The sequence below is a fragment of the Meriones unguiculatus genome, chromosome 8 (genome assembly GCF_030254825.1).
Source record: "Meriones unguiculatus strain TT.TT164.6M chromosome 8, Bangor_MerUng_6.1, whole genome shotgun sequence".
Taxonomy (NCBI): domain Eukaryota; kingdom Metazoa; phylum Chordata; class Mammalia; order Rodentia; family Muridae; genus Meriones; species Meriones unguiculatus.
In genome coordinates this window covers 77,750,522-77,774,344 of record NC_083356.1, presented here as the reverse complement: position 1 = coordinate 77,774,344, position 23,823 = coordinate 77,750,522, and the positions used below count along the sequence as shown (strand labels likewise).

Sequence of the window (23,823 nt, the reverse complement as noted above, 5' to 3'; positions counted from 1 at the left end):
CACGTGAGTAAACGTGACCCTCTCTGTTTCAGGTACATTGAGCGTTACTTGGAAGACTTCCTGGAGTCGGCAAACAGACACTTCATGGTTGGCCACAGGGTCATCTTCTACGTCATGACCGACGACGCCTCCAGAATGCCCCTGATCCACCTGAGCCCCCTGCACTCCATGCAGGTGTTCGAGATCGAGCCGGAGAAGCGGTGGCAGGACATCAGCATGATGCGCATGAAGATCATCGGGGAGCACATCCGGGCCCACATCCAGAACGAGGTGGACTTCCTCTTCTGCATGGACGTGGATCAGTTCTTCCAGGACACTTTCGGGGTGGAGACCCTGGGCCAGCTGGTCGCGCAGCTCCAGGCCTGGTGGTACAAGGCCAGCAACGACGAGTTCACCTACGAGAGGCGGGAGCTGTCGGCCGCCTACATCCCTTTTGGGCAGGGCGATTTCTACTACCACGCGGCCATCTTTGGAGGGACGCCTGTCCGCATCCTCAACCTCACCAGGGAGTGCTTCCAGGGGATCCTCCAGGACAAGATGAACGACATAGAGGCAGAGTGGCACGATGAGAGCCACCTCAACAAGTATTTCCTTTACCACAAACCCACGAAAATCCTATCTCCAGAGTACTGCTGGGACTACCAGATAGGCCTGCCTTCGGATATTAAAAATGTCAAGGTGGCTTGGCAGACGAAAGAGTATAATTTGGTTAGAAATAACGTCTGACCTCAGAGTGCCGTGGTAGATTTCTAAATTTGACAGCATTTTTCTGGCTAATTCCTCAGAAGGCGATAACACTCAATTTTACCTTAAAACAAAACAAACCGAAACCCACCAACATGGCAAACACATACTATTTCTCCTTATTACTTTGAGCCTTGTAATGTGGGCTCGAGAGGCTATGGTGAGTAATCAGGTGTAAATTCTCAGTGATTTCTCATATATTCTGGGTTTAGGGGAAATACTGTATACGTTGAAGTCAGAATAATTTGCCATAGGTAAAGAAGACGCCGGAACTTTCTGCCCAGTAGGTCAGATAACATGCTGGAGAGCGGGGTGCCGAGAGAAATGTTTGGCAGCGAGATGGGCTGGGTCGGAGTGGGGCACGCTGTCCCCTTGGTTTCATTGCCTTCCTGTTTGTGCCGATTCCAAAGTAACACAGATAGGCCTAGCAGCCAGAGGATCCTGTTAGCATACAGGAGGTCCCCCTGGCCTGCCCTTCAGGGTCCTAGCAACTTCTGGTGACGTCATCACTTCCTGCCCCCAGTTGCCTGCCAGATAAAAGTCTCCTGCCAGCCTTCCCAGCTCTCTTACTGTCTCTCAGTCTCTTTCTCTCCTTGTCTGTCATGGACACCCTCCTGTCTACCTCTCTGCCCTCTGTCTCCCCCTCCCCCTTTTCCATAATAAACCTTTTTAGCAGATCTGTTTCTCATGGTATTAATCCTGACAGCTGTCAGTGTGATCTTCAAAGTCTTTAAAGCTGATGGCTTTTAGCCTCTGGCGGGCCAGGCCTCATCAGTCTATTGTTTGGCTTCTGTGCATTAAGAAGGCAAAGGGTGCCAGTTGGTGGCATGTGTTCAGAGTCCCAGAAAGCATGGGGCTGGCCGCTTAGAGGCTGTGCTCTACCGGAGGGACACGGGGCATGGAGTTGATGCTTGAATCGAGTTGCAGATACAGGCAGCTTTCCTACAGTGACTAACAGCCGGAAATGAATGGAGGGTGCTTTCTGTCTTGCCCAAGTCATATTCAGGCCATTAGACTTGTGTGTTGAGTTCTGTGGAGAGGAGGCTGGGCGCTGTTAGCAGAGGAGGGTACCACAGTGGACTACAAGGACCCGATTTCCTTCGGAAGACAGCCTGTCACCATCTTGGCATACCATCTTCTCTGAGCCTCAGGGTTCCTCAGGCCATCGGAGTGGACTGGAGAGAAAGCCCTCCATCACATGACCTCGTTTTCCCTTGCTCTGTCTGTACTACGCAAGTGCAGCAGCCAGGCAGAGGTACTGAACAACATTGGACAACTGACTTCAGAGCAAAAGGAAATCCCGTCACTACAGCTGACCTGCTGAGTGTTTGGGTCCCTTCTCGGAAAGAAACGTAGCATATCTACATCAGTGGTTCTCAACCTGTGGGTCACGACCCCTCCGGAGGCTGAGGGACTTTCGTAGGGGTCTCCTAAGACCATTGGAAAACACAGCAAAATTACAATTATGAAGGAGCAATGGGAATAACTCTGGCTGGGGGCCACCACCACGTGAGGAACTGGGTGAAAGTGTCAGAGCAGGAAGGCTGAGAAGCATTGCTCTCTTTGGTGACTTAAAACAAATCTGTGCAACGGGGGTTGTCGGTGTGTGTCTCCATCTTGGCATCCATTTATGTTTTGCTCGTCTTCCAGGTTAGGGCATCTGTTTCTGTTTTCAAGCAGTTTATCAAAGAAGCCGTTGCGCTGTCTTGATAGTGTGAGGGGCTTCGATAATAACGGATCTCACGTTCATCTACACTGCGCCAACTCTTACTCTTCAGAAAGAAGTCACATTCCAGCAGCAACAAACCCCACAGGATCCCTGCATTGGTGAGCATGGCGAAAGGAAGGGAGACCGCACATCCACTGAGAGTTCTGCCTCTGTCACTCAGCCTGTGCTGGATCTGGTCTAAAGTGGGAGGGTCTAATGGTCTTAAGTCCTGAACCAAGCAAAAGATCTGTTCTGAAAGTATACAGGAAAGGCTGGAGGAGTTTGGGGGGGGGGTGTCTTGATTTTTAAAAAATTCACCTAATTTTAAATCCTTAATGAGTAAATTCAGGATGTTACTAAAGGTAATGTTTAAAGTTTTTTTTTTTTTTTTAATAAAAATTCTGTTTTACAACTGAATAAATTATTTTCTCAGTATATTCTGGTCTGGTCATGGATTATGCGTTTTCTCCCAAAGATGTTAAAAATTGTCAGTTACGATTGTCTATAATCATAGAGAATTTTAGGGCCTTAGAAAAGCTGTCATGACCTGGAAATGTCTGTTACAAAGAGCAGGCTTGATGGCCACTCCCAAATTATAAAGCTGTGTGTGTGTGTGTGTGTGTGTGTGTGTGTGTGTGTGTGTGTGTGAGTGAAAGAGAGACAAAGACAGAGAAACTGCCTGGCAGAGCCTGTGTAGAAAGAGAGAGTACACAGAGGGTACTGTCTGTCTGCCCTGTGTTCACCCAGGATTTGTGGTCCTGTCCTCAGGAGTTTGGTCTCAGGAATCTGATTTCTATGAAAGTGGGTGCTGTGTTGGGAGGGGCTTGTCTTGGCTAAGATGTTTGGTACTTTGCATCTCACTAGTAGGAATGGCTGAGGGATGGGTTTGTGACCTAGGTTCTTTTTCAGGTACTTTATCAAGAATTAGGAAGCTTGGCGTCCCGGGAACTGATAGGTGAGGGCATTCCAGGATAAGCAGAGTAGGGAGGAAGAACAAGGGCAAAGAGCAAAGGTCCTGGGGACAATCTTGACTGGCCCCAGCCTCAGGATACCAGAAATTGGAATGAGGCTTTCTTCTGTAAGTGAAACATCACTATTGAGGCCTTCTGGGCTTGAGAGTTGGCCAAGGTCCAGACCGCTGTGTGCCTCTGCACCAGCCAGCTCCTCTGCCTCACAGGTATTTATCAAACAGTCGGGGTGAGTGCAGCAACATCCATTTCCATCATGCCTCAGAAGAAACTGGTATGTGTGCATATGTGTTTTGCATGAATGTTTTTGTGCATGTGTGGAGGCCTGTGTGTGGAGGCCAGGGGTCGACACTGGATGTCTTCCTCAGTTCTCCACCCTGTCTTCTGAGCCTAGGTCTCACTGAACCTGAAGAACTCACTGACTGCTGGGAGCTGGCTCCAGGTAGGGGTCTGCTGTCTCCACCTCGCCAGTGTTGGGGTGACAGCCGCATCCCTCACACCTAGATACTTTCTCAGGTTCTCAGGAATCAAATCTATGCTGATGTGGCAGGCACTTTATCAGCTGAGCCATCTTTCCAGCCCAGGCATGCTTCCCAACCCCTCCCAAGGTAAAAGACAGTGGGTTAGTGTGTAAAGGAGTTAGTTCCTAGATTGGTCACAGGTCCTGCTCTGGCTGGCACCAGTCGATGTGAGGTTCAAGGCTGAGAAGGCGGGCAGAGACAGCATTTCTTCCTGCTTCCTGACTGGGTGCTGTGAGCCCCCCCACATTGCTGCTGCCATGCCTTCCCTCTTGGGCCAGCAGACAGAGCTTTCTTCCCGTGGTTCTGGGAGCTCAGGGGTTTCGGTTTGGGTTCAGCTTGAGGCTCTAAGCCAGGGCTGTGACCGAAGGGGTTTGGTGCTGCTTGGAAGGCAGTGAGGGCCAGCCTGCATTTGCCCCAGCCGTGTGTCAGCGGCTCCTCAGCTTGGGACTCACCTCCGCCCTGTCCCCCACCAGTGCCCCCGAAGCCAGTTGGCAATGGCAGTGTTTGCATCTTCTGCTTGTCCTAACTGGTGTGTGAGTATGGGTGCTACTGGCATTTAGTGGGTAGATACAATCAGAGCACTGCTAAATGATTCACAGTCCACAGGGTTGGCAAACCTCATCCTATCTCAACAAGTGTCGATAGTGCCAATCTGGGGGGTGGGGCTGGTGTCACGTTCTTTTAGATTTCACCAACAGAAACATCTGCTTGTTTGTGTGGGAAATCCTCATCCTTTGTAGAACCCAGAGCTCAGACAAAGGAGTTCGCTCGGGTGGACACCAGAGGGCAGGAGTTCCAAAGATAACCAGTTTGTGAAGAGAGAAAAAAACCTGTTTGGCGCTATTGAAGCCTGCGTGTTTGTAGAAATGGCGGCAATTCTGCATATAAATGGAACCAGCTCTGTAGTTTAAGGCATGCCACTGTGGAGAGTTATTCCAAATCAGAACACTTGCCTGTAACTGTCCAGAGGGAAAGAGGTTCAGCCTTGGTTAAACGGCTTCCGTCATGGAGACTAGGAGCAGCCCTGATCTGTGCTCTCCATGGGACCTGCATGGGGGGATGGGGGGGCTGCTGCAGTGATCTGTGGAAGAGAGATGGCTAACAAGCAGGCTCGTGGCATGGTGTTCCCCAGCTGGGTGTTTGATGACATCGCTGTGGCGTTTGTGGCTCGCATGGCAATCAGCAAGCCCCGAGCCGCCTTTCTTCTCCCTTTCCTCCTTTCTCTTTTTTATCATTTTTTTTTTAATCACTTGTGAACACCTCATAAGAACATCACTATAACCAGGACAGGAGCAAGAACCAAGGAAGCAGAGGGTCTAGACAGCTGAAAACAGTGGATGCGGCAAACCCAGACGTCCTTCCCGCACATCCAAAATCCACCCATCTTCCTCCAGGATCGAGTTGCCCTGCTTCGGCACAGCTCCCTCTCGAGGCAGGACACAGTAGATGTCTGCAGCTGTGCCAGGGTCCCGGGTTTCTCACGTAGCTAACAACTGCTTCTTTTCCATGGACAGCTCATTTGACTGTTGCTGGAGTTTTCAGGGTCAGAGTTTGGGCCCTAGCAGCTCCAACCAGCTAAGCTTGGCCACACGTCCCTACAAGGCTAGTTAAGTAGGCCATGGTGAAAACCACAAAAAGGAGATTTATTCAATGTGGCCACGTTAGGAAGAGGAGCAAAGGAAGTGATCCAACGACACCCACCCCAAGCTCTTCTGAGGGGTTCTGTTCAAGCAGAAACTAAGCTATGTGCAACTAGGCAGTCCTGGCCGAGGGCTGTCGTCGGTCCCAGGTCCAGTCTGTCCTGCAGGACTGACAAGCTGTGGGAACTATGTGAGGTCTCCTTCCAGGAGAGAGGCTCGTTCTGGTGCATACCGTCTTCAGTCTCTCATGTTATCTACATGAGGTTCCTACGGGGGGGAAATATCAGTTCCTTGCAGTACGTTGTCTCGGTAGTGTGACAGTCAAAGGCAGGGATCCGTGTGTCTCTTTAGAATGTCTGCATTCCTGCCTGGACAGCCATCGGCAGATAGGTGTGGTGCACAGTTTGTGAAATGAACAGTAAGCTTAAATCACCCCTAAATATACTACAGTTAATAAAAAGGCAGAGGGAAGAGGGGACAATCATAATGCCGATCTAAAGGGCAGACACATTGGTTATCTGCCCAAAGGGTGCTATGGTTTGAATATGATTCACGCTATGAAGCTTGCATTGAGGTTTGGGCCCAGTGAGCAGTGCCGAGTTGTGTTAGGCCTTGAGCAGGGAATAATGCTTTTCTATGAGTGAGCTGTTACTCTGGAGATGGGCTTCTGTGACACGGTTGTTAGCAAGCAGGGCGACACCCCAGCCCAAAGCACTTCTGGCTCATTGTTGTGAGCTGAACTGCCACAGGCTGTCACCAGAAGCTGAGTGGATTCTGGTGACATGCTCTTGGACCTCGGCAACTGGAGGCCACACTTTTTTTTTTTTAAATCTTTATAGAGCACCCAGCCTCCAGTATTTTGTGGTAGCAATGCAACACGCGCCAAGAAGGGAACACTAAAGATGGGATCTGGACTTCAGCGGCCCTTGCTCCAAGGGTTCTGTCAGGGTGAGCTAACGGCCCCCCATTGATCGATCTCAAAGCCACGTCGCCATGTAGGTGATGCTGGTCGTCGGGAAAGGTAACTTGCCAGGAGCCTGGACTAGCTGAAGACCTCCTGTCCTAGGCCTCATGGGTAGTTCACTGCTATTTACAATATCAGGTGGACAGGAGGCAGTGGGACATTCACACCACCCCCAAGGGACTTTTTCTCTTTCTTAGCAGCAGGGGACACATTTGTTTACAAACTTGGGTGCACCTTGGGATTTCCTGGGTTGATAATATTTGTATCTGGGTCTCATCCCAAAGGACATCACGAGTGTTAAAGGCTTTCTGTGTGGGTCAGTTATGCTGGGAAGCTTGAGACTGAGCGCCATTGCATTAGAACCGTTTGCTCTTTGTGTGTGGTTTTTGGTTTGGGTTTTGTATTTTTATTGTTTGGGATTTGTTAAAATTCATTTTTTTAAAAAATATTTATTATTTATACAGCGTTCTGCCTGCATGTACACCTGCATGCCAGAAGAGGGCACCAGGTCTCTTTATAGATGGTTGTGAACCACCATGTGGTTGCTGGGAATTGAACTCGGGACCTCTGGAAGAACAGCCAGTGCTTTTAACTTCTGAGCCATCTCTCCAACCCCAAAATTCATTTTTTAAAATTAACTAATTCATTTACTTTACATCCCAATCGGAGCTTCCCCTCCCTAATCTCCTCCCAGTTCCTCCCTCTCCCCTCCCGCTATGTCCCTGTCCCTTTCTCCTCACAGAAGGAGAGACCTCCCATGGATATCAACCTGCCTTTGAATGGCGGTCACATCGTAGTAGGACTGGGTGCTTCTTCTATTGAGCCAGACAAGTCTGTCCAGTTAGAGGAAAGGGATCCAAAGGCAGGCACCAGAGTCAGAGAGAGCCCCTGCTCCTGCGGTTAGAGGACCCACGGGAGGGCCAAACTGTGCATATGTGAAGGGGCCTAGGTTCATCCTGTGCATGCTCTGTTTGGTGGTTCAGTTTCTTTGAGCCCTTACTGGCCCGGGTTCATTGATTCTGTAGGTTTTCTAGTGTCCTTGACCTCTCTGGCTCTTAAGATTCCTGGAGTTCCAGTCTCCAAGGAAGAGGAGGTGGGGAGGGGAACAGGAGTCCTCAAGTGTGGGGAGAGAGAACTGGGAGAACTGGAATCAGTGGGGCTGTCTCTGGGACAAGCCCAGCAGTAGGTGTGTGAAGTACACACCTCCTGTAACTGGCAAGACCTCCAGCGGAGGGATGGGGATACCAGCTGTTGGCTATTCCTCTGGACGGCAGCGGTAGGCTGTGGACGCTTTTTGGTAAACTTTGTAAACCCTCAAGGCAGGAAAGTGGCCAGGCCCTTTGCCTGAGCAGGCCCCTCCCCCAGACCTCTCAACTGTCCTAACAGTGTTTCCAGCCTCTGTTACTGTCGCAAAGGTCATGATGCTAATTTTAGGTGAAAAGTCTGAGCAAAAAGCCACCAATTCCTGAGCAGGAAAATCCACCAATCCCTGGACAGAAAAACTCTCCAATCCCTGAGATTCCCCAAGCTCAGGACTTGAAATCCCACCAATCCTTGCTCTGGAAACCCTTGCAAACTCCACCCCCTAAGAAATCCTATGTAAAGGCTATGCCCGCTTAGTTCCCAGCTGTCCTCCTCTCATGGGCGCAGGAGCAGCCAAACCTTGATCTATTCCTCCACACCCCCGACCCTCCTAACTAGTCTTTCATGAGATTTGCTGCTTGGTGTGACTCTTTGATCAGAAGAAGCCAAGAAGCAATGAAGAAAAGAAGTGGAGTGAAGAAGTGGACCAGGGCGGAGGCTCCTGAGCTCCTCAGCTCAGCGGGGAATCTCCTCCCCTGGGAGCTGCAACACTGAAGGAAGAGTGAGGCTGAGCCTGAGCCGAAGCAGCTACAGAAGAAGATTCCTTGGCCTTTATCCTACCTAACAGGCTGAAATAATAAGTCAAAAGGGGTTCCCTGACACAAGGAATGGGTTTCTGTAATGACAGTTGGCATGCCAGAAAACTGGTCCTTAGACCTGTCTCTTCAAGTCATGCTTAGTTCCCCCTGCACGATTATGCCAAGCATTAGGAAAAAAAAAAAAAAGTCTCATTATCAGCCCTTGGACATCTCAAAGATTTGATTGTGTCCTGTTCGGGGGGGGGGGGGGAATGAAAAGACCAGGCCTGACCCCCTCCCCGAAAAGTCATCAGTCCCAGGAACTAGGCTATAGTAGGGTATAGGTCACCAATTCCAGGGATAAGAAAGCCTATTCCCCACTCCAGGAATAGCCTGGAGGTAACCACAAGAATGGGAAGGCATCTTATCTCAGGGTGGGCACCTGTGCTGGTCAGCCCACCTACCTAACATTCCTGAGGTCACTTTGTAACAATCAAGCCAATTACTTTGTAACAAGCTTGCCCTTGGTCGCCCAACCCTGTAACTGTTAAACCCAAAACTGCCGCCCTTCCTCCAACTCCAATAAAAATCCTGCCTTGCAGCTGCTGCAGCTGCTGGGGGCTCTGATCCAAAGCGTTGGTGACGATGATGGAAAGACCAAGCTTGAGCCTGAATAAAGCTCTTTGCTCTTGCATTCATGGCCCGACTCTTAGTGGTCTTTGGGACCTTAAGATCTGGGCATTACAGTAATCCTTTCAGATACTGCAATAGAATAAAAGAATAAATAATTTGTCTTAGAAATGAGTTTCTTTCCAGTTTGTACTGCTGCTTTGAAGAAAATGCTTTTTAAGTAGTAGCAAGCCACTAATCCTTTTTTGGCCTGTTTTCCTACATGCACCCTCCAACTTCATTTGATAAATGTACTTCTGATTAGTTTGAGCATCTGTGCATTGCTTTCACATCTGGCTTAGGAAATAATTTTTTGTTAAAAATAAAAGTCATGTTTTGGTTTAGGAATTAAACAAACAAACAAAAAAGGAAAGAGGCTGAGGCTCCGGAGCTCTGGAGCTCAGCTGGGGATGCCTTTCCCTGGGAGCTGCAAGGCCACCGCTGAGGAGGCCTCCTCTCAGAGCTGTGGGACTCCTGGGTCCCAGGACACCTATCCAAGCAGTGAGGCCAACATAACCAACAGCTGTCTAATTGAACTTCAGGCCTGTTCAATAGGAGGGAGTTCATGCCTAGTTTTGGAAACCTCTCTGTGACTAGAGAGGTCATAGAGCCTTGAGAAAAACCCACTACTGCCCTTTTTCCTAAACCAATCTAATTTCTAACTGCATTCTCAATACATCTCCTTATAGCCGTAGCTAAATGTTGCTCACACCCCTCATCAGAGAAACCTTTCTTCAACAGATGGTTATTACAGAGATCCACTATTGGTCAAATGACAAACAATAGTGCCCAGCCCCAGCTCTACCTAAGACTCAGGGAACTTTATGGAAGAGGGAGCAGAACAATGATAAGAGCCAGGGGACTGGGATACCTGCTTTAAGGAAATGTCTTTTAGAATGCGACAGGGAAGTTGTGCCTGTGAAATCTCAATAGTATGATTGCCTAAACAAGACCTGTACAGTGACACATCAGTCAACATTCCACTATGGACACTATGAACTGGGCACAGTGGTGCAAGCCTGTAATCCCAGCACTCGGGTAGGCAGAGGATCTCTGTGAGTTCGAAGACAGCCTGATCTACAGCGTGAGTCCAGGACAGCCAAGGCTACACAGAGAAACCCTGTCTCGAAAAAAAAAAAAAAAAAAAAAAAAAACTAACTAAAACAAAACAAAATGAAACAAAAAAAGAACCCAAAAATCATTCTACTAAGAATGGGGGAAATGTGACCAAGCCCACCCCTAGAATAAATTCTATAGGCGATTAGTAGCTGGTGAGAGGGGAAGAATCTGGTGTTTTGCTCTTGTTGGATTTTTTGGGTTTTGGTTTTTGGTTTTTCAGGAATGAGATCCCTGTTAGGTTTTTCAGTTTCAACTGGTCATCCCTAAATACACGTATCCTTAAGTGCACATGAATGCTAAGGGTGTCTGATGAAGAACCTGTACACAATTACTTCATGTTCTGGGGAAAATAATAGGTGCGAGGTTCTTAACTTTAACTGAGCTGCGTGATATCTAAGTCTTTTTCTGTTGTAACTTTCAAAACAGACTTTATGCTGGGCACAATGCCACATGCTTTTAATCTTAGAACTCATGAGGCAGAGACAGAAGGATCTCTGTGAGTCTAAACCATCTACATAGTGAGTTGCTGGCCTTCCAGGGCTATGTAGTAAAACTCTGTCTTTTAAAAAGAGAGAAATTTTATCTTACATTTGTGTGTGTGTGTGTGTGTGTGTGTGTGTGTGTACATATATATGGGAAGATCAGAAGACAATGTAGGAGATTTGATTCTCTCCTTCTACCATGCTTGTACTGGGGAGCACCCTCAGGTCCAGGCCTTTTTGTTTTTAAGCGAGGATCTCGCTGTGGATTCTGGTCTGACCTCAAGCTTGCGCTGACGCTCTCGTCTCTGCCTCCACCAGCACTGGGATAAGAGGGAAACCTTGCATGCTTGGCCAGGTTTGTGAACTGCATAGCTAAAAATCCAAGGTGAATGAGCAGAGAGCCCAAACCATATAGTTGAGCCTCCAGGCAGCACACTGAACTCATTTTACATTCAGTCACTCTTGAGAAAGAGCGTAAGTCTAAAGCTGCTGTCAGTCCCGCTACTGTTCCTACTGTGATCGTCACTACCATGCTACTAAAAAGAACTAACAATTTCCTTTATTAGTGTAGAGGTCTTTAGAGGCGAAGTTGGAAAGTCCCGGGATTTGGGATTCAAGGACCCTGAGGGTGAGAGATAGCTGTGAATGTCAAGGAAATACAGCCCAGTGAGGGCTCTGAGGAGAGCTCAGGCCTACACAGCAATGTAGGGGCCCCTAATATGTGGGTGCAGTCAGGTTGCCTCTGATTTCTGGGTGGAAAGAGAAGGGGAAGGAGTTGGCCGTTTGGTTAATGTGGAAGCACTATACGATATATACCACCCGTAGCCCCTAAGAGCTAAGGGTGTTTAGTAAATGTCTCTTGACAACGTGCTGATTATAGACTCACACTCACAGTATTTGTTATTTCATTTACAGAAGCTGAGAGAGTAGAATGAGGAAGAGGCTGCTGCAGACTGCCGAGGCCTGAGTAGCTCTTAGCCCAAATCTAATATATGTGACTTAAGCTGAGAAGTAGAGTTTCAACATCCAAGGAGCCACAGGGCCTTAGCTTGCTAGTCAGTGTCACTAAGGTGAAGTTACAGAGAAACAGGGTTTTCCACAGCTTGCTCTGCCCACACAAGCTTTCCCACTGCTTCCCCTGTAGAAACATAATCAGCTTTCATCATTTTCTTCTTCCTCAGGAAAAGGATGAGATACAGAATATTGATCGTGTTGCTATTGATTTTAATGTCTCTGTATACCCAATATAAAGAATATCATTTCAGGGATCTGTTGTAATCTCGGTAAGAATCTGGTGAGTCAGAAAGTTAACAGGATTGCCCCTTAAATAAATTATCCAGATGCATCAATTCAAATATATATGAATTATACCAAAGTGCGTCTGCATAAATAGAGTCCTCTGTCCCAATCCTCTGTTTCTAATGATATCAAAGATTTTTTTAGAAATTCTATAGCCAGGTATGGTGGCCCATGCCTTTAATCCTTGCACTTGGAAGACAGAGATAGGCAGGTTCCTGAGTCTGAGGCAGTTATGCCAGGTTCATGGGACCCTCAGAGACCACCAGGAGATGACTCTATGCAATTGCAAGAGAGCTTTATTGCGAGAGCAATCAAACTCGGGACCCAAGTCTTACTGGGGCAGCAGTAGAGAAGTGGGACCCCAAGCTCTGAGTGAACAGGATTTTTAAAGGGAAAGTCTGTGAGCCAGGGGTTTCCATGGCAGCAAGCAGGGGGGCACAAGCCTTGGCGTTACAGAATTGGGTGAAGTTTAGCAGGGCGGGGTGACCCTTTCTGAGGCACATAATCACAATGGCTAAGGCATATAATCACAATGGCTATTTTTCTAAACCATATCTGAAACACTGGGAAGAATTTTCCCACCTGATTCTCAACCGATTCCCATTGATTAATAAACTCCCAGGGAGTTTGTCTCTATTTTCTATGAAGCATTTATTCTGTTATATTTCCTGGAGGCTGTTGCTAGGAGAGTTAACTTTCTTTTCTGCCAGGTGTACATTCTGTAATATTTCCTGGTACCTGAATTCAGTTCCCAGTCAAGATCTTTATTTCAAAATGGAGTTATATTCAAGCTATCTAAAGCTCTTCATTTCCCCCTTTCCATGTAACTGAAGAGGCCAATCTTGGGCTCTTACAGTTCAAGGTCATCTCCAAGCTGACTACATTGGGTTTTTATTACCATTAACTGTATAATTCCTAGTCTTTTCTAATATTCTAACAACTTGTTAAGCAAGCCTGATCCAAAAATGGCCAAAAGCAAAAGATTCTGCCCTTAAGCTGCTATAACTATGGCTTTGTACATCCAATATTGTATTGCAATACTAGTTTCTGCTCCAGCTAAGTAATCCCCAAGATAATAGCTAATATCAGGGAGCCACCTTTGACTTAGCATTTCAGCCTGTAGGTGGGATTTTGGACTGGTGGTCTCGTCATCTGAAACTACTTCAGCACTGACAGTAGGACCGTTGCCATCAGGGGCTAGGAAGGCTGAAATGCCAGTCAAAGGTGGGGCAATGGGGCAGTCCTCAGAAACATCTGGTTAGGTGGTCCATCTGAGGAGGCAGTGAGTAATCATGACAGCTTCCAGGAAGTTCAGATCTCAGCTTGCAGTTTCAACCAGATGAAAATCTGCTGAGACAAGTTTAAACTAGAAACAGAAATTAAAATTTGTCTAATAAATGGGAAAAATGAGGAATCACAAGACCAGGGAAAAACTCATCTGGGGTCTTGTTTGAGCTATGTCAAATTCAGGTCTCATGACTTTTTGATTTTCTAAAACATTTTGTGAACAACAGGTAAAACTGAATCCAATGGAATGAGCAACAATTTAAGTGTATTCATGATCTGAAACTAACATTTTAACTGTGGATACAGCTGTTGGTAATCAGCCACCAATAGAGCTGGGCCACTTCTTTTCAGATCTTCTTAGAATTTATTTTTAGTTCCCATCTCCATGTTACATTGGAAAGTTGGGCAGAAATACATTAGTGGCTTTAGTGCTGAACTGTGTGGATGCTTGGACTTCCCTTAACAAAGCAACTAGAAAAAATAGATTTAAAATATTTTTAACTTCTGTATCAAAGTCTACTTCAAAAATGGCAAATATTAAAGATGTCATAGTAAAAGCTCTGGCTTTTGGGTCAAATATACACATTGTGTATATGTGTTTAGCATGATGAAATGCATTTTTATATTTATCTCCAGAAAACCATTAAAAGGCAATTAAAATCTTAAACTCATGACTGGATATAAAGCAATCAGCTTATCAGAACTCTATTAGTCAATGTCATAATTCTGGACTCCTGAAATCTTATAACAACATAAGCACAACAATAGCAGAGAGAGGAGAGAAGTCTAAAATATCTCCCATTTTTAATATGCCTCAAATCGTTTTTCTGTATCATTACAATTTATGTTCATATATCTTAAAACACCTACTTATATCCTCCAATCTTTCTTGCATTTATAAACCCTGAAACATTTTCCCAGACCAAACAACATTTTCTAGATTCTCAAAACATAAACTCTTATATCCTCAGACCCTACATAAACTCCATTATCTTTCTATCTAGCCATCCATTATAAGACATAGATAATTAACATGAAGCCTGTAGGCTAGGCAAACCTGCTTGCCTTCTTATATAGAAAACCTTGTACCTGGTAATTTTAACTAACTAATAAATTAACTAATACACTAACACTGGATCTAACTATCTGTTCTTTAGCTGCAAGGCTACCATTATCTTAGCTTAGCCATCGATGTAATCAGAGACCTGAGAAGGATAAGTATGTACCAATCCATGTACCAATCAAAATGACAGTGACAACTAGTCAGTCCATCACTCTAGGCAGCTGTCCTTGGCTCCTGTGGTCTCATGGCATCATGAGCAGGGCAGTCCAGCAATCAGGCACAGAAGATGAGAGACTGTTTCTGTGGAGAAAGAAATGAGAGAATGGCCTCACCTCGCCCTTAGCAATGTGAAACATTGACTTTCCAGGTGTCCACAGTTTTGTTCACAGTTTAGGCTGGGCCCAGTCAGTGGACCAGTTGGGGCAGTCTTGCCCAGTGGCTAGCATACCATAATCCAGAGTCACATTGTACCCAAATCTTCTTGGAGATCTTGGGGGAGCTACTGCCAGGATTTTGGGACTTTCTGTCATAATAAACTTACACATGTTAAAATGCCATATTCATCAGATCTCTGACAAGCTTGAGGGCTGGCATATCTGAATTATTTTTTATCTCTCTTTAAATTATTTATTTTAAATTGCATCCTATGAAATAGAATGCCATAATCTCTAATTCTGGCATATTTCTTAAATAAATAATTTTAAACCCATATTCATCTTCAATAGATCTATGTAGGCCAATTTTATAATTACCCATCCTAGGCTTAACTTTAAAAACATAAACAAAATACCAGATAAAATCCATTCTTATAACTAACCGCATTTATTAGCAGTTATTTATATTTATTAGCATAACTTCAAATATCTTTCTGAACTAAAATCAAAGCAAAACTTTCAATCAAATACAATACATAGAAGGGCCAGAAAATCTTGTCATCCTATCATATTGCATTAAAACTGAACAGCAAAAAAAAAAAAAAAAAGCATAAAGGACAAAAATTTCATTTAGAGACAGCATTAAATAATTTATATAGGAACTAGCAACCAGGCATATATTTTTATAATAATTAAAAATTAGTTGAATATAACCCAATATAAACCTGGGCTAAAAAGCATAAAAAAACATTTTGCATTGAAAAAAACATTAGCCTTTCAAATGAAGAACAATATATCTTACAGTTCTTTCTCAAATCATGCTTTCAGGTGTAAAAACCAAAGCAAATACAATTTATATCTTTTATAACAGTCTGTATATCTTTAGGTTAGGCTTTTCCCAGCTCCATTCTTTTGATTTAACCAGACATTTTTTTAAATTTTTAAACCATATAAAAGTTTTTATCAGAATCATTTTTATTATTTTATCAAAACTGCAATTTTCATAATTGGCTCAAATAGTATAATTTGGTTTTATTTGGTAAAATTAACAAAACAAATATCAAAGTCTTTTGTTCTCCCCCAAAGGATTGAGAAACTGTTTCAAGTTCTCTATTAGAATGCCTAAGGTCATTGTCTAAAATACCTGATAAACTTTAAAATTCTTTATTGCCTTAAACATAGTTTTTTTTTTAAACCTATTTTTGCAATATCAAAATAAGGTACCCTTTTTAGGAATGAAGTCATAAAGTATAACCATAATTTTAAAAGGCAAAACCAAATTTTATCAATGCAAACAATTCAGTACTTTTAAAATCAATATTAAATGTATTATTTTGATGTTGGCTGCCAGTGAGAGAGGTTCCTATATATAAACATATGGAGGTGCAGTTTTAATATTTTATATAAACATAGTTTTAAATATTATTATTTTTATAGTCCTGGTTTTTAAAACAGGACAGAAATTATGTGATGTATTGATTATCAATATATTTAATAATCAATAATATATATCAATATATAGAGAACATAGTTAACTTATATATTCAAAACAAACAAACAAAATTACAAAACTTATTTTTATTCCCTTTAGCTGTAATTTCAAGGGAGGAACATCTTGTTACCTGTTAAATCCAATTTTTATGACCATAGAGGCTTGCAGCTTTTTTTTTTTTTTTTTTTACCTGAGAAGCTGCTGTTGCCCCTTTAAGAGCTGCCTGCTTGCACAGAAGCATTTCTTAAACATTTCTCAAAACCTGTTTTAATTGATTTCAGCAGTAGGATCAATCTTAAGGTTGGGTACTATAGGGGCTGGCATCCCATATATAATCTCAAAGGGAATTAAACCTAGCTGGTAAGGGGAATTCCTAACCCTATAAAGGGAAATGGAGAGGAGCATCACCCAGTCAGTGCCAGTCTCCAAGGTCAATTTTGTTAAGGTCTCTTTTAATGTTCTGTTCATCCTTTCTACCTGTCCTGAACTTTGGGGCCTATATGCACAATGCAATCTCCAATCTGCCCCAATAAACTTAGCTACATTCTGACTTACCTTGGACACAGATGCTGGCCTATTCTTTCCTGTTTCTGTACATCTTGACCAAATTAGTGGGCCGTCTTGTGACTGCCTTGAGACCTGCCAACAGAGCCTGGTGGTAGACTAGGAGACATTCCCTACCTGCAGCCGTGTTGTAATCCCAATTGGGCCTCTTATAGGGAAAGTAATCATCAATATGGGATCTGTAGTTGGAACTCCTGTAGTGTCTGGGACATTTTTGTGCACCTCTGAAATAATACATCCCCACTCCTCTTAGTAAACAAGACCTGTAGAAGCTGCTGGCAATCCTCCCAGGTGGGCTGGTGGGTAAAAAGCAGAGAACTTGGCATTCTGAGTTCTCCAGTTAAACCTGTGATGTGGCAAAAGGCCAGTAATGATGAGACTGATTGCCATTAGCATCTGGAGGGCCCCGTGGCCCATAAGGGAAGGACTGTAGAATCTGCCTTTGGTTCCCCAGAGGGAGAAGCTGCATGGAGGCTCTGGGTTCTTGGCGCTTGGCCAGATGGTGGTTCCAATCTGAATAAAGGAGCAGGAGTTGGTTGAGGAGTGGGAGGAAGAGGTGGTGTAAAAATTATTTCCATGGGAGTCCCATCCTGCAAAACAGATTGGGGGGGTGTCTATGGAGCCAGGGCAGTGGCCTCTGGTTTCGGAGAGCCTGTGGAAGGAGGACTGTTAGTGGGGGTCAGAAAAGGCTTAATCTATGGAGGTAGATGAATAACTAGATCCTTCCAAACTACAATATGGGGCACCTGGTCTGGGTGCCCGCATGCTTTCTGAAAGACTCTATTTCCCATCGCAAGGCAAGTAGGAAGGTGGAAAAGTTCCTTCTGGCAACCAGCTCACATTGAAGGTGAGCCATTCTGAGCTGCAAAAAAGTCATTTTTTTCTTTTCTCACATCAACTGAAAGACCGTGAGCTCTAGTATTAACTTCTCCAAAATGAGTCAGAACCAAGTCAAGAGGTTTGGAGGTATTCCGTCCCATATCGTCAGTCAGTCTATTCGTCACGAGAATTCAGGAGAACGCAGAAGAAGTATGGAAAACAATTTCAACAAATAGTAAATCACTCATACACAAAAAAGAACCGGCTGTCTCAGACAAAAATGAAACCAAAGGCGACAACTTACAGCCCATAGCCGGGCTAACATCACGGGACAAAACTGAAATCATAGAAACGAAAACAGCTGCAGTTTTAAACAAAAGTAAAATCAAGCACTCTCAAGTAGACACAAAACCACAAACAATTAATCACAAAAATTAAACAGTAACTCCAGGCAAAACACCAAATTAAAAAAAAAAAAAACAAAACAATTAATCATACACAGAAACCAAGTAACACTGAAAACCTGGACTTCTCTACCATAGAAGTTCCAGAAAACGGATCCTCACTCCGGAGGCAGAAACAGATCCTCACTCCAGTCCCCCTATCCCAGGGGTCCCGAGGAGGCAGAAACTCCAGGGCAACAAAATGTCTTTTGAAGCCCCCACAACCCAGGCCACGACATGTCTGTCATACCTAATCTGGCTGCTCTCGTAAGCACCTCGAGGCTTTTCAGGATAAGAAACAAAGAATAAAGGCAAACATTTAAAGCAGACGGACAACATAGAAGACGTTTACCCTCGGGATTAAGCTCTCCGGGCCAAGAGTCCTAGAGGTCTTGAGGCATCCTGGACGAGCCCCCAAATGTTATGCCAGGTTCACGGGACCCTCAGAGACCACCAGGAGATGACTCGATGCAATTCCAAGAGAGCTTTATTACGAGAGCGATCGAACTCGGGACCCAAGTCTCACTGGGGCAGCACTAGAGAAGTGGGACCCCGAGCTCTGAGTGAGCAGGATTTTTAAAGGGAAAGTCTCTGAGTTGGGGGTTTCCATGGCAGCAAGCAGGGGGGCACAAGCCTTGGCGTTACAGAATTGGGTGAAGTTTAGCAGGGCAGGGTGACCCTTTCTGAGGCACATAATCACAATGGCTAAGGCATATACTCACAATGGCTATTTTTCTAAACCATATCTGAAACACTGGGAAGAATTTTCCCACCCGATTCTCAACCGATTCCCATTGATTATTGCCAGGGAGTTTGTCTCTATTTTCTATGAAGCATTTATTCTGTTATATTTCCTGGAGGCTGTTGCTAGGAGAGTTAACTTTCTTTTCTGCCAGGTGTACATTCTGTAATATTTCCTGGTACCTGAATTCAGTTCCCAGTCAAGATCTTTATTTCAAAATGGAGTTATATTCAGGCTATCTTAAGCTCTTCAAGGCCAGCCTGGTCTACAGAGCAAGTTCCAGGCAAGATAGTCAGGGCTACACAGAGAAACCCTGTCTTGGGGAAAAAAGCTTTAAGATGCCAAAGACTGACTCTGAGCCAGGAGCCAGAGAATCTCTCTGACTGACCCTGAGTCAGGAGACAGAGAGTCTCTCCGACTGACCCTGAGCCCAGAGCCAAAGAAGCCCTCCCTTAGAAAAACATTGACTCAAGACAACAAGAATAGATTAGTGCAGAAAGGGCTTTCTGAGGAAATTTACAAGATAATAGCCCCCAGACAGCTGCACTAACAACCCCCGCCTTTGCCCCCACCTTTGAGCTGGAGTCAATTCAAATTCCAGCTCAAATTCCTCCCTCCTAACAGCTCAACTTCCCCCCTCCCAATTCCCTCTTTTCCTTCGTTTATAGTCTGTACCTTGGCTTACAATAAACAGACCTTGACAAGACTGCTTGGTCTCGCTTCTCTTTCTCACCCATTTTGCCTTTCAGGTAGAGTCCTTCTCGAATCCCACAAATAACTAAGTCCCATGGGTTGGGGCAGAGTGGCGCCCAATGTGGGGCTCGAGAAACGGACCTTCTACCAGATGGAAAATTAAAGAGACCCCGGGTCGACCAAGTTCTGAGGCACATCAGAAGCAAAAACAATAAGTCGCCGTCCACCGCTCAGACATTGTGTGCTCTTGCCACTCACGAGAGAAAGACACATAAGGTAAAAAGTTCATTTCCATCTCATACAAAATGGGCCAAAAGTTGTCTAAAGAGGCAATCTTTAGTCAGGATTTAAAAGCCTCTCTCAGGGAAAGAGGAGTCAGAGTTAAGAAAAAAGATCTTATTTGATTCTTTCTTTTTTATTTCAGAAGCCTGCCCATGGTTTGTTATAGACGGTCCAGAAATTAATCCCAAGAAATGGGACCAAGTGGGAGCTTCCTTAAATACACTTTTTAAAGAAAAGGGACCCGCTATGGTGCCTGTTCAAGCCTTCCGTTATTGGAACCTTATTAGGGATATTATCAATTCTTCAGATTCCGGTAAAATTGTCTTCTTAGCGGAAGACTTTATAAAACCCCTCTCCCGTGCCTCCTCGGTTTCATCATTACAATCTCACAGGACAAAAAGGAGTCCAAAGCCTTCTTCATCATGCCCCTCCATTGTTATCTCAATTCCCCTGCCTGAAGAACAAAGTAATCATCCTAAGGTCCACAAGTCTTTATATCCCCTGCTACCCAAAGGCAATGAGGACCTCTTCCCTCCTGCTGAAAAACCCCTTGCCTTCCCATTTTTCCAAAGAGTAACTCCGATCAGTTAAATCCTTCGGAGGAAAGTGATCTTGAGAAAGAGGCTGCCAGATACCATAACACTGACCAGCCGCCTGCCCCTTTTGCTAATCTGCCACCTTATCCCACTGCCCCTAACTTTTGTGCGCCTGTCCTTTCCCTGCCCTTGTCTCAGACCTCCTTACTCCTAAAAGCGAAAGAAGATCTTTCTAAACAGGTCTCTGAGCTCCGTGACATCCTCTCCTTACAACGTGAATACGCTAATCTTTCAGCGGAACTCAGCTCACTTCAGGAAGTTTTTAAACAGGCCCTTTTTACTGGCCCTCCTAAAAAACAACCCCCTATAACCAAAAGAGAACATAAAAAGACACCAAAGCCCGAGCCACTTTTAACTTTCCCAGTTGTTACTCGTCAAAAGGCCCTTGAGGATCTGTCTCCTGGAGATGAGCCCGCTGATGCGGCAGAGGGCAGAATTTCACAAGATTCCGATGGGGAAGAACCTATAGATGGCGAAGATCAGGATGAGCTGCAATCTAGCGGACGCCATACGCCTAAAACAGAATTTAAAAGACTTAAATTTAAGCCCCTTAAAGAATTAAATAATGCGGTTTAAGACTTATGGGCCCAATGCTCCCTTTACCATATCTTTGCTTGAAAATCTTTCCGAAAATGGGTATCTCACCCCAGCAGAATGGTTCCGGGTGACCCAATGGCCCTCAGGAAAAATTTTGAAACCCTAGCCCCGAGCAGTCAGGCTTTTGTTGAATGGCAATAGGCTGAGTCATACCTTGCTTATTTTTCCCAGGCTTTGACCAGGCAAGAAGCCTTGATGTAACATTTGACTAGCAATTATTTCATTGGGGCTACACATCATTAATTTCATCTGGGCAAGGATATCTCGGCCCCACAGGTTAACGGGGAGGGACTCAACCACATATGGCTGGACTGCACCAGAGTTTCCTTCTGAGTCTTCCCAGGTCAGAATTTTAGAACTTTGTAAGGTGTTTTTAGATTGGCCAATGCCTTGCAGGTGAGTCAGGGAAGGTTGTAAGGGCTGAGCCAAAGGCCAATGATCCTTAGAAAGGACCGTGGCATCTGCCCCGGTGTCTACAAGGCCTATGAACCATTTTTTGTCTAACTGAAGGCGCAAAGTAGGCCGATCCCGTGAAATGGCCTGGATCCAATAGATATGGGAAGATCCTGGCTCAGTTACCCCACGGGGCCCGCCTAAGGCCGGATATTGACAATTTCTCTCATGGAAGGCTGACTTTATAGACAGATGTTACACCCTTGCAGGACAAAATCACAGTAAAGGAGAAACTTCCTGGACCTTTGATAAACTCACTGGACAAGGCAAATTTGTTTCTGAAAGCCGCCAGACCAAACTGCCCACTGGGCTTTTGGCCCAAGTTAAGGAAGCCTCTCTCGGGGCTTGGAGGGCGATTCCTACAAAAGGGTCCCTCACAACCGCCCTGACAAAAATTATACAAGGCCCTCAAGAACCTTGCAGTGGTTTTGTAGCTAGACTTATAGAAGCAGCAGAAAGAATTCCAGGGCCCGAAGAGACAAATGGAAACATTTTAAAACAATTGGCCTTCGAAAATGCTAATTCAGCTTATAAAACAGTTCTTAGAGGACACACAAAAAATAAAGATCTTAATGATTTTATTAGACTCAGTAATGATGTTGACACCTTTACCCATAAGATTTCACAAGGTGTTAATCTGGCCATCGGGGCCGCCTTACAGGCAGCAAACCCATCTAAAGGATGCTTTAAGTGTGGGCAGGTGGGACATTTTGCTAAGCAGTGCCCAAAGACAGTGGGGGCACCTATTGAGGCACCTAATACTCCAGCTCAGGCCTCTAGCTTCCCCTCGCCTGCTACGGTTTGTCCCAGATGCCGGAGGGGTAAGCATTGGGCCAACGAATGCCGTTCCAAAACGGATGTTGCTGGGAATCCGCTACCCCCCTTGCAGGGAAACGGATGGAGGGGCCAGCTCCGGTCCCCGAGAATCATTCCATTCCAGCCGGCCTCGGGGACCAGTCCAGGGCAGGCACAAGTCACTCTTCAAAACCCCTCCAGCCCCTTACCCTCAGTCGAGCCACCGCAGGAAGCGCAGGACTGGACCTGTGTGCCTCCTCCAACACAATATTAACACCTGAGGATGGCGTACAGATCCTTCCCACGGGTATTTCTGCCTTCCCCTCCAGGCATGTTTTACCTTGTTCTTGGGCGAGCATCTTCCACCTTAAAGGACCTCGCCATACATCCTTCCGTGGTCGACAACGACTATACTGGAGAGATTAAAATTTTGGCCAGCGCTACTCTAGGTCCAATTTGTCTTTCTAAAGGACAGCGAATTGCACAGGCTCTCCCCCTTCCTTTATATGGCCAATATCCGGCCTTAGGCGGGCCCCGTGGGGTAACTGAGCCAGGATCTTCCCATATCTATTGGATCCAGGCCATTTCACGGGATCGGCCTACTTTGCGCCTTCAGTTAGACAAAAAAATGGTTCATAGGCCTTGTAGACACCGGGGCAGATGCCACGGTTCTTTCTAAGGATCATTGGCCTTTGGCTCGGCCCTTACAACCTTCCCTGACTCACCTGCAAGGCATTGGCCAATCTAAAAACACCTTACAAAGTTCTAAAATTCTGACCTGGGAAGACTCAGAAGGAAACTCTGGTGCAGTCCAGCCATATGTGGTTGAGTCCCTCCCCGTTAACCTGTGGGGCCGAGATATCCTTGCCCAGATGAAATTAATGATTTGTAGTCCCAATGAAATAATTGCTAGTCAAATGTTACATCAAGGCTTCTTCTTGCCTGGTCAAGGCCTGGGAAAAATAAGCAAGGCATGACTCAGCCTATTGCCAGTCAACAAAAGCCTGACAGCTCGGGGCTAGGGTTTCAAAATTTTTCCTGAGGGCCATTGCGCCTCCTGCACTACAGGCAGATAAAATCACTTGGAAGAGTGATGCCCCTGTCTGGGTAGATCAATGGCCCCTCTCTATAAAACTGACAGCAGCCTTAGAGTTAGTGCAGGAACAACTGGCCACTGGACATATTGAGCCCTCCACATCTCCTTGGAATACACCCATTTTTGTTATACAAAAAAAAATCAGGCAAATGGAGACTTTTACAAGACCTTAGAAAAATTAATGAGACCATGGCTCCTATGGGCGCCCTACAAAATTCCCAAAGGGTTTCATAAAATAGTGATAGATCTTAAAGACTGTTTCTTTTCTATTCCCCTCCATCCAGAAGATTGTAAACGTTTTGCTTTCAGCCTACCTGCTGTAAATTGTATTGGCCCAATGCCACACTTTCAATGGCGTGTTTTGCCTCAAGGCATGGCTAACAGTCCCACTTTATGCCAAAAATTTGTGGCTCAAAGCATAGACCCTCTTCGCCTCCAGTGGCCCTCCCTTTATATTATACATTATATGGATGATATTCTTTTGGCCGGACCAGATGTTTCACCGTTACATCTTGCCTCTCAGCAACGTGTAA

The 23,823-nt window shown here is 45.3% G+C and overlaps 2 protein-coding genes across 13 annotated transcripts in view; one reads left to right on the top strand and one right to left on the bottom strand.

Moving 5' to 3' along the window:
* The window catches only part of Ggta1 (glycoprotein alpha-galactosyltransferase 1 (inactive)), a 68,543-nt gene extending 65,656 nt beyond the window's left edge, over positions 1-2,887 (top strand). For all 12 annotated transcript variants that reach the window (XM_060390036.1, XM_060390034.1, XM_060390035.1 and 9 more), the window contains one exon: positions 33-2,887. In XM_060390036.1, coding sequence (XP_060246019.1) covers positions 33-726 — 694 coding nt within the window. In that variant the 3' untranslated portion in view covers positions 727-2,887. The remainder of the gene's footprint in view (positions 1-32) is intronic.
* Cntrl (centriolin) overlaps positions 1-23,823 on the bottom strand; it is a 327,805-nt gene that overhangs the window by 43,943 nt on the left and 260,039 nt on the right. The window lies entirely within an intron of this gene.